The sequence below is a fragment of the Colossoma macropomum genome, unplaced genomic scaffold (assembly GCF_904425465.1).
Source record: "Colossoma macropomum unplaced genomic scaffold, Colossoma_macropomum, whole genome shotgun sequence".
Lineage (NCBI taxonomy): Eukaryota > Metazoa > Chordata > Actinopteri > Characiformes > Serrasalmidae > Colossoma > Colossoma macropomum.
In genome coordinates, this window is record NW_023494808.1 from 21,182,290 (window position 1) to 21,200,050 (window position 17,761).

Consider the following 17,761-nt stretch of genomic DNA (forward strand, 5'->3'; position numbering starts at 1 on the left):
TAACAATGTGATGGGGAACTAAAGCAGGTGTAAACGTAGTCCAAAATTTAGAAACCCAAATGTAAAATTTGAACCCGACCAGAGCTCAATAAACACTTTAGAAACCAATTACAGTCAAATTAGATTGAATTGTGAAAATTAAGCATCGCTTGGTTCAGACAAATATTTCAAGCTCTGAGATCTCTTTTTTGTTATTGATGAAGTGTATCATCATATGAGACTAGACTTCTATCTCTGCCTTGATCTTAGTAAGCCTGAGCTGAAAAGTCATACAGATCCAGAAACAGTTAGCTGCTGTGACTAACAGTTTCTTCCCCCAGTTCAGGACTTTACTAAATCATATATAAAGCTCTTGTCTGACCCTTGGATCCATTACAAACGGGCAGTGAATGGATCATTTTCTCCCTGGAACACGTTTCTGCTTCACTTTAATTCCTCATCACGTGACTTTAGCCAGAGGAAGGAACGAATGAGCTGTCCCGCAGGAGAACTTTATGATGCTACGTGACAGATGGGGGAGGCCTACTGTACAACTGAAGCCCATTTCAAATTGAGTTCTTGAACTTTCTGCTGGGGGGGTTCATGGACATTCATTCTAACCAACAAGGACATACACTGGGCAGTCAGTTAGTATGATAAATCAGTCATTCCTTGAAGACAGCTTCACATGAAATGGACATTTCAAAGCATAGTTAGAAGCTGCATCATATGAATGGCTTGCGATGCTATATTGTGGACAAAAATTGGCCCACTGTGCTGGATTGCACTTTTTTAGGATGAAAAGAATGGGCTATGATGGTAGATGCGATAATAAAGAAACAGGACCTGACAGATTAAGCCTAGTCCTAGGCTGGAAGGGCTTTTCAATGGACACATATGTTAAGTTTGAGCCACAGGAACAAGACCACTCTAGGAACTCAAACAGAAACCTAATGTGAACTCAGACACCTTTAGTCTATTTACACTAAGGCTATGCTGGACGGATGGCTATGCAATAGTGAAGAAACAGGACCTGACAGATTAAGCCTTGTCCTAGGCTGGACAGGCTTTTCAATGGACACTTATATGTTAAGTTTGAGCCACAGGAACAAGACCACTCTAGGAACTCAAACAGAAACCTAATTTGAACTCACACATCTTTAGCCTATGTACACTTAGGCTGTGCTGGACGGATGACTATGCAATGGTGAAAAATCCTAATGTAAATGAAAGTTTAGATGCATTGAAGATGGACTACTACCCAATCTCTGTTAACACTTCAGAAGGTGGTTTATGACACGAATGAGCTAAGTATAAAGAAATCTGTTCAAGCCTCGTAATTTTTAGTGCGAAGGGTATAAAAATATACTCAGCTCATGGTCCAATTCGATTTAACAATACTGGATTTATGATTTAATATTCCCATGATATTTTCAACAAAATTTGTTAGACTGTTAGCTATCTTCTGAATTGATTAGCCTAGTTATAGTTAAGAATTTAAAACAAAACCAGGTGCTTCAGTAGGGTATGTTAAATTGCCTCTGGAAGCAAAATCAGCACAAGAACTGAGCGTCAGGAGCTTCATAAATTGGGTTTCTGAGGCTGAGCAGCTGCACACAAGCCAAAGAACACCATGTGCAGTGCCAAGCATGGCTGGAGTGATGTAAAGCACACAGCCACTGGACTCTGGAGCAGTGGAAATGTGTTCTCTAGAGTGATGAATGATGCTTCACTATCCGACAGTCTGATGGATGGAGCTGGGTTTGGTGGATGCCAGAAGAATGCTACCTACAGGAATGCGTAGTGCCAACTAGTGGAGGAGTTTAGGCCCAGCCCCCTAGTTCTAGTGAAGAGTATTGTTAATGCTACCACATACAAAGACATTTTAGACAATTAAATGCTTCCAAGTTTGGGGAAGGCCCTTGCCTGTCTCTGCATGACTGTGTCCATGTGAAGCGAGGTCCATATTAATGTGGTTTGATGAGTTTGGTATGCAGGAACTTCAGTGGCCTGCAAAGAGCCCTTACCTCAACCCCAGTGAACGGTTTTTGGAATGAATTAGAATGTCAGTTATGAGCTTCTTGTCCAGCATCAGTGCCTGACCTCACTAATACTCGTTTGACTAAATGGGCACACGTTCTTACAGATGCACTCTCAAATATATATATATATATATATATATATATATATATATAGACAAGCTACCTTTTCATAAAGGCAGTGTTCAGCATACAGTTACTGCTACATTTTTAGGAAAATACTTTTAGAATACTTTTCCCCTAAATAAAAAAAAACATAAAATCCTCAAAGGAAACACCATTGATGCTTGTTTTTAAATCAGCACACTGCATGTAGCGAACATGCCTGTTAGATGAACCCCTAAGAGGACCTCAGTTAACAGTTTCTTTACCAAAAGTTATTCTGGCTAAAGCCTGAGTAGACTGATAAATCAGTGTGATCAGTTATTAATCTCAGTGTTACTGAGCTCTGCTAAAGCCTGAGTAGACTGATAAATCAATGTGATGATCAGTTATTAATCTCAGTGTTACTGAGCTCTGCTAAAGCCTGAATAGACTGATGAATCAATGTGATGATCAGTTATTAATCTCAGTGTTACTGAGCTCTGCTAAAGCCTGATTAGACTGATAAAACAATGTGATGATCAGTTATTAATCTCAGTGTTACTGAGCTCTGCTAAAGCCTGAGTGGACTGATAAATCAATGTGATGATCAGTTATTAATCTCAGTGTTACTGAGCTCTGCTAAAGCCTGAGTAGACTGATGAATCAATATGAAGATCAGTTATTAATCTCAATGTTACTGAGCTCTGCTAAAGCCTGAGTAGACTGATGAATCAATATGAAGATCAGTTATTAATCTCAGTGTTACTGAGCTCTGCTAAAGCCTGAGTAGACTGATGAATCAATGTGATGTTCAGATATTAATCATAGTGTTACTGAGCTCTTTTGAGGGATGTTCAAACTAATAATTTCGTCAGTAGAGGACATGTTTGCAAGTGATAAGCTTAGGAGCAGTGTTGTACTGTGGGGATTGTGGGAACAGTAGACTGAAGAAGCCAGTTAGATTAAGCACAGCAGTGTGTAACTGGTTCTAACAGAATCAGACTGTATGAACTCTGTGTGCGGCATATGGTCACAAAATTGGGTTTTTGTAAATTGTTGTACAGATGTGAGGTGTTCTGCTGCTTGTGTGTGTGGCTGTGAAAATCGTTTCAAGTCTTTGGACAAAATAAACCCTGTTTTCATAATCGTGCTTAAGCAATCGTAAAAAACTGTAAACTAGTAATACCAGATAACTACCACAGTACAGCTGTGACATGTCAGATAGCTGAGTAGCCAGCCAGGTTAACCAGGAACTTGGGATGTGAGCATCCGTGGCCTTATCTACTTCTGTCATTGATTTTCCATCAAAGTTATTCCATCTCCTTTGAGTCTTCCATAAACATTTCGGTTATGGTGTGGCTCACTTCCGTTGTGTTGTGACTGGCTTTGCAGTGTTTCTGAAGTTGCCTGTGTGTTTTTTTGTTTTTTTTTGCAGTGCATTTGTAAAATGTAGCTCTGATGGAGTTTTCTGTATTTGCAGCACATTTGTGAAATGCAGTTCAGGTGTAGTCATTTTGATAAAAGTGTTTCCCATGTGTGCAGCACGTTTATGAGTTTGAACATGTTTTTAATTGTCCTGTGAATAGGGTCTTGTCGGCCACTGTAGTGTGTGAGTATTTTGAGCTTTTAATGCGGCTTAACCAATCACATTTTAGGACAAGGATGTGTTTTGTGACAGCATTTTTGCCATGGCATTATTTTAGAAGATTCCGGAAGAGAATTTCTTTGGATTTGCATGGGATTTCTATCTATCTAGAGACACATCTAGGTGGTCAGGTGTAAATGGAATGCGGGTAAATCTTATCTAGACATTATCCGGAAATTAGATGCATGAAATGACAAGTGTAGAAAGGCTTCTTGATCCCAGCCAGTATTCATAAGCTGGGCCACAGAAACTGAAGACTGCCAGAGCTTCTTTGATATGTCCCTTTGTTAACCTACAATAGCCTGAACCAACAGAGCATGGATCCAGGATCTAACACTTGCCATAATTGGCAGGATCTTCGCTTAGCCACAATGCTGAATTCCTCTCAGGCTGTCCAATATATTGCAGTATAGAGTTACATAAGCACCCTCCTTCAAGCTGTCTTTCCCATTTCCAAGATGTCACAATACTAAAATCCAGGAGCTGTTAATATGCATGATCACATATCGTGAAAGTACGGAGGCAAAAAAGCTCTTAAACCCAAACCCGCAGTAGTCATGTCAGCCATATGTGTGCTACGCTCCACTGGCTGAGTCATAACGTGGCTAATGAGTTTTCAGCAGACCACATGGGGCTGTACAGAAGGTCGGTAGCAGCGCTCTAACCTTGTGATTTGACCTGAACCTAATGTCTACTTTCTGGTTTAATTGCTTCACTGGCTGTATTATGTCAATGAAATAATAACAGGCTGGATGATGATGTAATAGTAATCTCATGCCTAGGTCATGGCTTTTTATATTTCTGCCAGAGGGTGTTCATATTTAAAAAGTCCACCGATTTCTTAGAATTTCTGCATAATTCAATCTCTGAGATGTAAACAGAGTCATTCAGAGTGGGTTGATGTGAAATTATTCATTGTAGAGAAACGTACAGAGCAAATGAACCAGCTGCTGCAATGTCTACAAATATTTTATTTTATATTTTACTTACTATTCAAAATGAACAGTCATCCTACATGCCTTCTGAGTTTTATATTATCTCTCTCTTTTTTATTTATTTTTTTAATTTGCCAAATGGTCCATATTGACTTCTTTTACATTAACTTGTATGAAGTTATGAATTAAGTTGTGAGCCAGGACAGTTTAGGGTGTGTGGTTTAAAATGCATCCACAGCAGACCGGTACGAGCACTGCTTTGTCACTTCTGTGGTTATACTGTAGACAAAGGCACTTTCAATCCTGCTATAAAATTGCTTTTTCTGCTCATTCATAGGCCACTGGAGTGAGTCCGGAGCAGCTGTTGGTCACTGTGTTGCCAGGACTGCCCACGGCCGCCGAGTTCTTCCTGCTACCAGACAAAGAAGTGACAGAGGGCAAACCAGAGAAAACGACAACACATTTAGACCAGGTACTGACCACAGCCCCCATTTCTTTCAACCACTACAGAGATTTAGAAAATAATATAATAGCTTTACTGTCATTGCACAGGTACAATCAGATTAGTTCTGTGGCTCCACATTGCTTATATACATTTTAAGTAAGATCAAGTACAGAGCAATAAGGGCAGAACTGGTCATTCATGCAATACCATGGCAGGTATGTGTCTGCTCATAGCAAAAATACATAGAGTGCTATGATATATTTAGACCATTGTTATGCTGATCTTCTCACTTAGATGCACATTCACTTTGACTTTGCTAAGATGTAGGTTTGTACGCAGGTTACAATCAATTTAGGTAACCATGTGGAAAATAACTGTGGTAAATAGTTAAATCAGGGGGAGGGGTGGGGGGGTTGCAGATATTGCAATAATAATAATAAAAAAAGTAATACTAATTATAATAGCGATAATTTTAATGCCAGTAATCTTACATCAGCCCCTAAATGAAATAAATAAGACAATAATACCACAGATCAGTAAGTTTTAGTATATGTCATCTTTAATTTGGCCACAAAACAAATCTCATACAAACTCTCGAAACACATCTCATACAAACTTTATCATTTGAGGCCATTTTGTATGAGGTGTCTAATTGTAAGCAAGCTGAGACATTTTTCTGAGACCTGGCACTGCTTTATCTGATGTCTGAAACCTGATGCTGTGGTCAAGTATACACCAGTACATAGACAGCTTTTTGTACAGGCATGATATCTGCCTGCTACAATAGCACACAGTGTCACCCTCCAGTCTCATCTCTTCTAGGTACAGTAAATATCTTCTTACTGTAGGATGTCACTCAACATGTTTAGAAGTGTAGTTACACTCATATGTGGGAATGGTAACGTATTGCTATGGTTTGCATGAAATATATCATACATAAATGACATTTTTGGAAGTGAGTGAATAAGTTTTTACCATTATTGGGGGCTATTCTATGGTAACCATCACCAGCCGCATGCCGACAAAGAAGTAGTGACTTGGATTAGTTAACTGTTTAATAGTATCATTCTGGTCAGAAGTGGGTAGAGCTGCATAAACCCAGCTTAAACAGCTTAAATCATCTTCAGTAAGAATGAAACTAGAATATCAGGCCAGACCAATTTCAGGTACTGAGTCTTCTATGAAACCGCAATGGAGCTTCTTAGTGTGTCCAGCATCGATCAGTATAGAAACTGAAGTTTTTAGGTGCTGTTCTTTTATGTTTAATTGCTTTTGTTTAAAACAAAATGCTGTGGCTGGAAAGCAAGAGGTGTCAGCAACAGGTAACACTTTATGATAGGGCAGTGTTCGTAACACTACATGACACATTTTAAAGCTCATCATAACAATTGGCATAAACATGCATAAACATTTATAAAGGCTTATTTATGGAAGCCCCAATAAAATGTGTTCCTGCGTCTGAGTTCTGCTTTATTTCTTTTTTTTTTTCTTGTACAACACACCAGAAACAGCCCAAAATATTTCTAGCATCACATGTACATTATATTGCCTATATAATAAAGTCCAGCAGCACTGCTGTGCCTGATCTACTCATACAAGCGCAACAGTAACATTTTGTAAAGGATGCATTGAATCTCTTTACCTAAGAGACAGAACATGCAAACTTTTGTTCAACCAGCTTATGTTGGCAAGCTGTGTCGTATTATCAGCATTATGCCGCTGTGACAAAGTGTTCATAAGTTCACCCCAGAAAGGGTCATGATACAGCCTAATGTCAGGAAAAATGGCAAACTGACATCAAAGCTGGGAAATGCAACCTTCAAATGATGCCTATTGGAATGAGTGTTTACAAATGTTTATATCAGTTGTTTTAAAAGATTTATTTAAGTGTCATATAGCCTTATGAAGAATTCATACAGTAAAGTGTAGAGCAGTAAAATGTAGAGCAGTAAAGTGTAGAGCAGGGTGTTACTTTCCTCACAAATATGCTTGTGCATACGTAAAAACATTCCCTGGAAATATTCAAAGAAGTACAAATCCATCAAAGCTGTACTTACGTACATACAGCTGAGTAAATGTAACTAGTGTCTACCCACCTTTGAGTGGAACCAAGCAGATGGGATGATTAGAGTTGGAAAGAATTTCTGTCTTCCTCCAGCAGGTGTCAGTGTTGGGCCATGGCAAAAGCCATTACAGTAACACATACCCAACAGCCTGCTCAATTAATTTAGTTAGAAGAAACATAGTGGCTTACTTAATAAAACGAGAAAGGAAAAAATGATGGCTTCAGTTAGAGACACACACAGTTGTATTCCTCTTTTATTCTGGCTGGTTTAAAAGCAGCCAGAATTGATGGGAATGCACATAAATCCACTTTGGCTTCGGTGGAAATCATATGATTTACATGGTTAATATATTTTAAAAGCAGAGGGCAGCACAGTGGTGCTTTTTATTGCATGTAGTCCAGTGCGCCCCCCTCCCCCCCACACAATATGCTTCCACCAAAGACAACAACATGATGGAATATAAGATAAAATTCTCTATATTAAAAAGCAGCGCAACAAACATAGAGATGGGAGAGTGTGAGGGGACACAGAGTGCATGTCATCACTATTCTGTGCTCTGTGTCCCACGCAGCCCACCAGCATTAAATAATGGATGATATTATGGACAAAAACAAGACACCACAGTCACAAGAGATCATTTAGATCTCATCAATCACTTTTCAGGTTTTGGATAAATTGCATTATAAATGTCTTCTCTACTGATGTAGAAATGTCAAAACAAAAATGTATTTATTTCAGCACGTATCGTCTAGTCGTGTCCGCTCGCCTCTGTATTTTCCAAAAGTTAGCAATTTTAATGATGTCTTGTCTCCACCTACACTTGGCACAACCACGTCATGTTATATATCAGCGAAAATGATTCTTAAATATGCAAATATGTGCATGTTTAAGCAGATAATGTCTGATTTGCATATTATTATTTTTTGTTAAACTTCCAATGCAAAAAATATTTGTAAGAATATCACTAATCAACAAGTAAAGATTCCTTGTGGAATATTTTGAAATGTTACCCTATTCACCTATAATTGCCTTAAAATATTGTGCAAGGGTGTTTGTAATACAGCCTATGAGAGTATAATAATAATAATAATAATAATAATAATAATATTAAGAAGAATCATCATCATCACTATCATCATCCTCTAGATTACCCGGTGTCTGTCTCATGAAGGACATTCATCGTAGACAGGGTTCCTGATTAAGTAAGCATGGATTACTTGCTTTACGGCATTGTTTAACAACTTTTTGTGTTAACTTAGGTTTAGTTACTCAAGCTATGATTAATCCTTGTGCATGTGCATGACAATGAGTGTGTTTACATGCACTTAATAATCCAATAACTGCAGAAAATCAGATTTTGTTAGTAATTTGTGTGTGTATATATATATATATATATATATATATATATATATATATATATATATATATGTATGTGTGTGTGGGGGTGTGTGTGTGTGTGTGTGGGGGTGTGTGTGTGTGTGCATACACAAATAATTGACAGTGCAAAGTAACTGCATACTGCATAGCATAGTAATAAGTAGCTGAGTGGATGTTAGCCTATTATGACATCTTACTTTCTCCATTTATTTTAACCAGTTGTTATCATTTTTAGAGCCTTTTTTAAAAGCATAACTCATAAGCCTCAGCAAAATTAAATATCATGAAAATGTATAACGTATTTTGATGTTATACTTTTTGCCACATCGTAGTGTGAAATTGTTTTTTGGTCCCTCTTTTAATGGACCTGTGTGTGCATAACTGGCATTGAACGGTAAAAAAGGGACAGCTTCTTCCAAAAGCTCACAGAATATAAATCTTCATTCAAAGCTACCATGTTGGCGGTACGATATGTGGATAACCTTATTACAATTTCTAATAGATTTACTGACCCCAGTGCACAGCATGAAAAAAGTAATTATTCAAGGAATGGTCTAATTTGAAATAGGTAAGGCACATAAAGTGGAGGGAGAGAGAGAGAGAGAGAGTTACGAATGAGTCACATTAAGATTCAATTGGTAAATGAAGCAGAGACAATTAATGAAGCCTGGAAAGGAAATAAAAAATGAACCCTTGTAAAGGCATTAATGGAGATTCACATAGACTGTATGTCCTTTTGTGAACTTTTGGCCTTTGATAAAGGTCAAAACAGATTGAAGTGTACCAGCCTTTAGTAAAAGGTACCATAATAAAAAAAATCCCTGATTAAAAAAGATGGTTCCTTTCTGGATGAAACAACATTTTAGCTAAGCACTGCTGTCAGGATTTGAGCTTAAGCAGGTATTATCAGCTGTTTGAGACAGAGATATTAGAGCAAAATGAGTTCCCTCCCATCTCGTATATCTTTATTTCTGACTCAAGGCGACGTGGTTGATATATGTCAAAAGGCACTGCCGTGACTGTTGGGACGCAAACAGTATTTCAAGTAAACCTAGTCTGCACTGTAAAGCAGCCATATATCAACCCTCAAACTCAGATCCAACATTAATGCACAACATCAAACCTGCCATTTTTCATGTCGACTAAGGATTCGGTCTCAAGGTTGGCATCAAAGTATCCTGAAGGTGTAGAGTGTCAGTAAATAGAGGGCTGGGTTCAGTAAACATTGCCCTTGCAGTTGTGTTCTACCCCGTCTGTCCTACATCTGATACTGATGTACCTGCAGTGGTGCTGTATTGGGTGGGGGGGGTGGGGTGGGGGTGGGGGTGTTGAGGGCCAGTGACTGACAGGGGCCCTAAAACATTATTAGAACATTAGAATTTTTTTGAATATAAATGATTTACCTGCCATTATTAAAATAATGTTTTATTTGTTGTGTACTTATAAAACTCTCTTTCATTTCTTGTTTTTTTTTGGTAAAAAGTAAACTTCCAAAGAGCTTCTGTACTGGCCACACCACTCTCCCCGCTTTTACATGAAGTGGTTCAGGCGCAAATGGTACTTGCTAGCAGTAAATTGCGAGTGAGGAGTGTCGATTGAGCATCATGTCTCACCTTCCCAAAAAATTATTTTAGAAATTTCGTCAGACCACAGGACACTTTTCCATTTCACCTCAGTCCATCAAACAATGGTTTTCGTAAGTGTTCCTGAGCCCATGCAGTGATTTCCACTACAGAATCGTATCTGTTTTTAATGCAGTGAAGGCCCAAAGATCGTGGCCAGCCAATATTGGTTTTTGGTCTTGTCCCTTGCATACAGAGATTTCTCTGGGTTCTCTTAATCCTTTAATGATATTATGTACCGTACATGATAAAATCCCCAAGTTCTTTGCTATTTTACATTGAGAAACTTAATATTGAGATTCTTGAATTGTTGCCTGCGTCTTTCACAGAGTGGGTTACCCCTCACCATCTTTACTTCTGAAGGTCTCAGCCTATCTGGGTGCTCTTTTTATACCCAATCACTGTTGCCTATTAACCTTATTAGTTGTAAGGTATTAGTTGTCCATATGTGTTTTTTTTTGTTGTTTTTTTTTAAGCATTACACAAATTTTCCAGGCTTTTGTTGTTCCTGTCCCAACTCTTTTGAAACATGTTGCTGGCATCAAATTCAAAAAGGGCATTTACTTTTCAAAAACTATACATTTTCTCAGTTTCAACATTCAGTATGTTGTCTTTGTATAATTTTCAATTAAATTTATGTTTTTTACAGCATCTCAGCTTTAAGGGTGGTATTTGTGTAATGCATACTCAGTACTGTATTGACGAACAAAATGTGAAAACAATATAAAATCTTGAATTCTCAGCAAATAAGTAGAAATTGTGCACTAAAATCAGCAGAAAATGGCATATTTAAATTTGTTCCCTGTAGAGGATGTTATTTTCACTTATAAAATCAACAAAACGTTCAAACTTTTGCATACAACTGTAACAACAGTAAGTACTGACATTGTACATAACCTAGTCAAACAAATAATATGTAAGTTGATGACAGGTAACACTAAGCTGTCCTGCCCTGGACTTGCATGTTGTTTGTGTTATTTTAACCATGATTAACACGTTTTGTGTTCATGTTTACCAGTTCAGTCTGTACTGCTGTAATAAAAGTGAGCATCTGGAGAATGCCTTGGTAAAGGATGAACCTTTAAAATCTTAAAAAACAAAAATAATTATATCCATATATCCATCCAGCTTTAATATCGGCCAAGGTTATTGGCTAATCGGTCGGGCCCTAATTATTTTTCTTTTTCACTTTACTATTTATATAGTGTATGGAAAAGTTTGGGCAACAAAACATGTCATTTGATCAGGGGTGCCCAAACTTTTGCATAAGAGTGCATTTGTGAGAAATTCAATCTAATATGTTTGTGTTTAATTTTATTCTGTTTAGTACTGTCACTTAATAATTATCTAGTACTTTGGAGTTTGTGCCTCAGGCTGACCTGGTTAACCCATCATAAAGGACTGTAAAAGAATACATTACAGAGTCTTTGGTCTGAGACTGTTTTGCTACTACTCAAGTAGTTATTTGGTTGCTTCTTTTGCTTTTACTTGATTCATTGTTTTGTTGAGCTAACAAGACTTTTGGCTGAGTATCGTTTAGGCTACTTTAATCTGTGAACAGCACAATCAGTTGAAAATGTTGTCTTCCTCTGTCCAGCTCTTGGAGTTAGTTCTGGCTGCCCTGAACCAGAACCAGGTCCAGTTCACATTAAGACCAGGAGTTCAAATCACAGTCTATGCTGCACACTTATCTGCAGGTGAGTAGTTGACCATCCCCTGACCATATATATAAATGACGAACATTTTCCTAGTTGTTTTGGGAACAACATGCATATAATGATGTTTCAGCAAATGATCATATAATGCAAATTTCTACTTGTTTCTACTTGTACATCCATTTACAAGAAAAAGAGCGTAATCATCTTCAGCACTCTAGCCTGCTGTTTAATGAAAGCCCATGTTTAGTTATGGTGTTTATTGATCTGTCATCTTGTGTTCCCCTGTAGCACCCCTAGTGGACACCAGTGAGAACCACAGCAGCTCGGCCATGCTCATGCTCCTGTCGGTGGTGGTGGTGGGTTTAGCCGTGTTCCTCATCTATAAATTCAAAAGGTAATGTGCCCAAACCTGATCCTGTGTCAGCTCCCAGAGTACCTCCACTTAGCCCCATCCATTATTAATGAACCTTCAGTAGCAGTCCAGATCAGTGAGTTCACCTGCAGCTGGACCATAGAAACCTCCAGCTGTCTTGAGTGTTACTTCAGTGCTTCTGTGTGTGGAAGACAGATAGTCTCCATAAATAGTGAACCTGCATGGAGAAAAGTAGCATAACGTAAGATAGATTACATTTTGCTTAATAAAATATTGCTTTTAATTATTTTATAGGACAAATTTTCTTCATTTTATTTCATTTTTTGTTTAACACCTTTGTGTTCATTTTTTTGTTTCATTTCATGTATATTTAGTCTCAACATTCTCTATAAATATTTAGTTTTTTGTTTTGTTATAATAACTGTTTTAAAAGTTTTATTTATTTTTTAATTTCATTTATTATATTTGTTTTTAATTCCACCAATTACTTATAAATGCCTTAATATTTATTTATTTATTTATTTACTCTTATTTACTCCAGTATTTTTAATAATTATTTTTTAATACTTATTGATTAATTATAGAACTATGGTACTATACTTCTCAAAGTATTATTTGATTCATTTTCAGTTTAAAATATCAGAAATAATTTTCAGAAAAATGTATTTTCAAAAATTCCAAAATGAACATGTACTTATGTACTTCAGCTTAACATCTACCATGAATTAAACTTACCAGAGACCAGATCAATGGGTTAGACTGCAGCTGGATGATGAAAATCTCCAGCTTTCTTGTGTGGCACTTCATTGCTGTTGTTGGAAGACACTTAGGCCCCATAAACCCTGAACCTGGTTGTCCTTCTGTAGCCAACACTTTAACCTCCTCAATCAAAAGTTAAAAGGCTAAGCTACACTGAGATCACAAGGGTTACTTATAATTTGGGCAGTGCAATTCCCCCAGGCAGTGGAGACAGACCGACCCCCCTGTCAGTTAAATATGATGGTCGGAGACGGTCTGTCAAAGCGCTGAGTGATATTTCTCACCCCGAGCTCCTGGACGGCGTTCAGATTCCTTTTGTCTAAGTTGCTTGCAGCGAATTGGAAATGTCAGTCAGCGCTGCAGACATTATCAATATTTAGCCCTTTGGGCTTCGCGAGTTGACCTTTATGAAATGTTAAATTATTGCTGCGGCACCCCCGCTCGGATGGGAGAGAAAAGAGCAGGAGGGGTCAGCAATAAGACAAGATCTAGCAGGCCGAGACTGAAAGCGAAAGACAAAAGGGGAGACGGCCTGGACTAAACACACAACAAAAAATGTTCCTGACAGCCAGGTTTCGGCGAGGCCTTTACTGCAGTAAATAAGCGCTGACAGCACTGGAGCGTTTGAGTATCATAAAACTGGTGTGTCCTTCAGAGATTAGGATCATTTCTGTCACAAATCTTTGAGGTGAAGTCCTGAGAGGAATGAGGCCTGTGGCCATGCTATGAAACTTGTTAGCATGCTACTCAAGACAAATCAAACCTTAAAGGGATTCTCCAGCTTTTTTAAAACTCACTATCACTATCTGAAGTGTATGGGGTAATAATTGAGATGCAGAAGAGGAAAATTCTACTTAAATCATGCTTGCTAGGTGTAGGTCTATTATAAGTGTGTTTTAAGTTGAGAAGTTTTCTGTTTTGTCCCTAACTTCAGGGAAACATTATTCAAAATGATCAAAATTAATATTATTGTATGGTAACTAGTCATGTGGTATGGATGTGGCAGATTCATCTGTGATTCAGCCATGTGTGCACAAACACTGTGAGGGATTTAGTCATTTTCATAATGAACTGCAAATTGTCCCTCAAGAAGAACATACGCTACTAGTCAATAGTAGCTATTTATAAAAAGATTTCTCTTTATTTTTACTATTTGCCACATTTTAGAACTATGAAAAAACACATATGGAATTGCTGCTGGAAATATTGGTCTCCTGTATTTGCAGCACAGCAGATTGGCTCCAAAACAGTGATGAGAACCGACAATTAAATTTGATTTTTTTTTTTATTTTTCCCCAATTTAGTCGTATCCACTTCCACACGCTAGTTAGGACTCCCCCAGTCACACAGTACCACCAGCACTAGGAGGGCAAAGGCTAGCACAGGCTTCCTCTGAGACCTGTAAAGTCAGCCACCCAGGGAGCGAGACCAATTGTGCTCTCTTTGACTCCTGACCACAGATGGCTGTAGCATCACCAGGGATGAAACCTGCGATCTCCTGATGATAGGGCCAATACTTAGATGATTGCGCCACTTGGGAGCCCCAGACAATGAACTTTTAACAAGTTAGAGGTTCACGGTATTTAGGATGATGTAATAATTGTGGTTGGACATTTTCCTACTGTATGTTTCACCATAAAGTAGTTCTAAATAAATGCTGATCGTGTATATGCAGAAAACAGTCTTTATTTTGCATAACCATTTTTTTAACTTTTCTTTATCCTTTAGAAGTAAACAGGCTGTTTTTATTATCTTTAAGACTGACATATGTAAATGAGCTCTGTTCTGATTGGCTGCTTTGTATTTTGCCTCATTCAAAAAACAGTACATGCTAAAAAGCTCCCAATAACTTCTCTGTGAATGAGATAAACTGCTGAACTGATGTATACATGAAAATGTGTTGGCTTCTGTGACATCACTAAAACAACTGAATCAAATGGGCTGTTTTGGCAGATTAGTTTCTGTCTATGGGCTGCATGGACTCTGGAGTGAAAAGCACATTTAGAAACTACATAGATTAACTCTTTTATTTCACAACAACAAGGAAAGTTCAGTTTTCCCAGTTATGGTCCCTTTAACCATAGATCAAATATAGATCATATATGAAGTGTGTTATGAACACTGGGGTAATCTAATAATGAATTTTCTCCTCTCCTGAGGTTCACTGGCCATCTCCTCCTCTGGCCAACTCCATTTCTAGTTTCTGTTATTTGCTGGGTGTTTACCTTCCCCCTGTATCTCATTGTAACTCTTTCCTCAAGGAAGATCCCAGGCCTCCACCTCTATGCGGCGATGCAGGACGAAAAAGAGCAAGAAATGATCCGGAGTCCAGTGAGCCCGACGGAGAGCACCCCCAGCTGCAGCTCTCAGCGACAGCTTCTCACCTCACCGGAGCCTCTGGACACCGAGGTCAACACACAGCCCATCGGTGCGTATGTGATCTCGGACTGTACGTTACAGTCAGTGTCCCGTGAGTATGTGCACACGAGCGTAGTGGTGCTCATGACATATGCTCATCTCTCCTGCAGAATCTGATCAAAAATACTATATTAATTTTTATATTGCACGTTATTTACTTATTTATTTATTTATTTACTTTCTTACTTACTTACTTATTTAACTCGCAACATGTCCCTTTACATATAGAGTCATTGAGAGCCTTGTGTTTGAACCTCTAGCTAGAAAACTTTTTTTTTTAATTTCAGTATAAGATAAAAAAACTTATGATAAGCTACAAATAGTTATGTTTTGAGTTGGTTTAGCAGTCATACTTCTTCTAAGAACAGAATTTAAAGGGACATTCCGGCCAGATTAGGAAACCCCCATATTTTGAAGGTGGGATCAGCTGCTTTGGGGTGGATTTTAACCATCTAGCAAAATACATTTGAATCATTCCCTGTACAGCCCCTAAAGCTCCACCCCAAAGCATATGCTCCTCCCACCTTCATGATATGCCGTCAAAAGGGGTTTTCCTACTCTGGCCATTTTCTCCCTTTAATGGTACTAGCACTACAGCTAGTACTGCTACTCCCATTACTATTCCTACTCATACTACTGTAATATATGGATTTACATTTCCTGGTGGAACTTCAGTGCTTGCAAGGCCAGAAAATAAATGCTTTGGTACCAAAAAAAGGGACAAAAGTGAATAAATCACTTTTGGTTCTAAAAACTGTCAACAGAAGGTGCCTGACAGATCTGAGTGGGCGAAGAATCCCAAAATCTTTGGATCTTAAAAAGCCTTTGGAACCTTGAAGCAATCTTCAGAGCGTAGAAAGCTGCTTCACCAGTTTTCTTATGTTTTAGGAATTTCCAGCAAGCCAGTGTTAATATGAGATCCACAGAAATTGCTTCTGCTAGAGTTCTTATACATTATTTGTGAGATCAGGTTGCAAAAATGAATCACTATCTGTTTTTTCTAATGTTGACTTCACAGCGGTGAGCCAGGCTTAACCCTTTTATCAGACATGACCAAGTGTTTTGAGTTCAAGGGGGACATCTGAAATTTCTGCATAAAATTAATCAGATGTAAACAAAGTCATTCAGAGTGTTTGATGTGAAACCTACTAAGGCAGAATCGTTCACAGTGGTGTCTGTAAGAGCTCCCTCACAGAAAGTCATCACATGGCATGGTTATGAATACACTGCCTGATGCTTGAGCCATTGTTTTAGACAGTTTTGAGAATGTTTTGGACTAAATTATTATTATTTTTTATGCATTTATGGTGGAGAGTCACATGCAGTGCATAATAAGACAAAATAGTCTCAGAAGAAAACATATTTTTTTAGATTCAAGACTATTTTATCATTATCAGCATTACAGATAAAACTCAGAAGACACATGCAGTTCATGGCTGCTTTTGGGTAGTAGATAAAATGGCTTATAGGTGTTGTAGACATTGTGTTCCCTGGTTCCTATCAGCACCACTGTAAAGGAATCAGAGTCAGTAAGTCTCTATACAGTAAACCATTTCACACCAAACAACTCTGAATGAGTCTGTTTGCATCTCAGCGATTGAATCATGCAGAATTATTGAAAAATAAATGGAATTCCCCTTAAAGTGTATTTGACTTGACATGGTGATGCAGTACAGTAGATTCATACCTGCAAATTCGTATTGTAGTCTTAGAAATAAACTTTGGACCTCCAACCAACAACTGACACACCCACCGTCCTTGTCTTTACCTCTCTTGCAGAATGCATTAAGTCTCACCCACGTGTCAAATTCTCTACAGAACTTCCTACGTACATCGACGTCTGAGTCTGAGTTTCCAGACTATCATGCAAAGGACATTGAACATCCAGACACAAAGGTTTTAAGCTTTATACGGTACCTGTGCATGTTGGACATTGACACTTTACTGTGCTTTGTGAATACCAGAAGAAACTGTGTACAGGTTTTTATACGTATGTCTATCCAATAAGAGAACATTTTTAATGACGTTTATTTATAACAATTACCAGTACATAACGCAATTAGAAGGAAAGGCCAGCATGTACCATAATTTCAAAAATGGGGAAAAAAGGGGAAATAGGGAAAAATAACTCTTGGTTTCAGCTTAAGTGTCTTTTAAACCCATTTGCTTTCCAGTATTGCAGAAACAGAGCAGTACAGTATTTATCCATTAGTATATAGAATAAAAGTTCATGTTTATTTTGTATATCATGAATGTGTTTGTGAGACGTGGGAGTATTTTAGTAACAAACTCAACCAAGATATCAATAATTGCTTTAAATGAATTAGATTTGAATTGAAAGGCGCTGTATTTGGCACAATA

The 17,761-nt window shown here is 38.0% G+C and overlaps 1 protein-coding gene across 1 annotated transcript in view; it reads left to right on the top strand.

Annotated features, from left to right (window-relative positions):
- Positions 1-17,313, top strand: part of LOC118798005 (VPS10 domain-containing receptor SorCS1) — a 273,068-nt gene extending 255,755 nt beyond the window's left edge. Inside the window, exons 24-28 of the mRNA XM_036557299.1 lie at positions 5,020-5,154; positions 11,790-11,889; positions 12,139-12,244; positions 15,244-15,410; positions 17,180-17,313. Coding sequence (XP_036413192.1) covers positions 5,020-5,154; positions 11,790-11,889; positions 12,139-12,244; positions 15,244-15,410; positions 17,180-17,244 — 573 coding nt within the window. The 3' untranslated portion in view covers positions 17,245-17,313. The remainder of the gene's footprint in view (positions 1-5,019; positions 5,155-11,789; positions 11,890-12,138; positions 12,245-15,243; positions 15,411-17,179) is intronic.
- Positions 17,314-17,761: the final 448 nt, after the last annotated feature.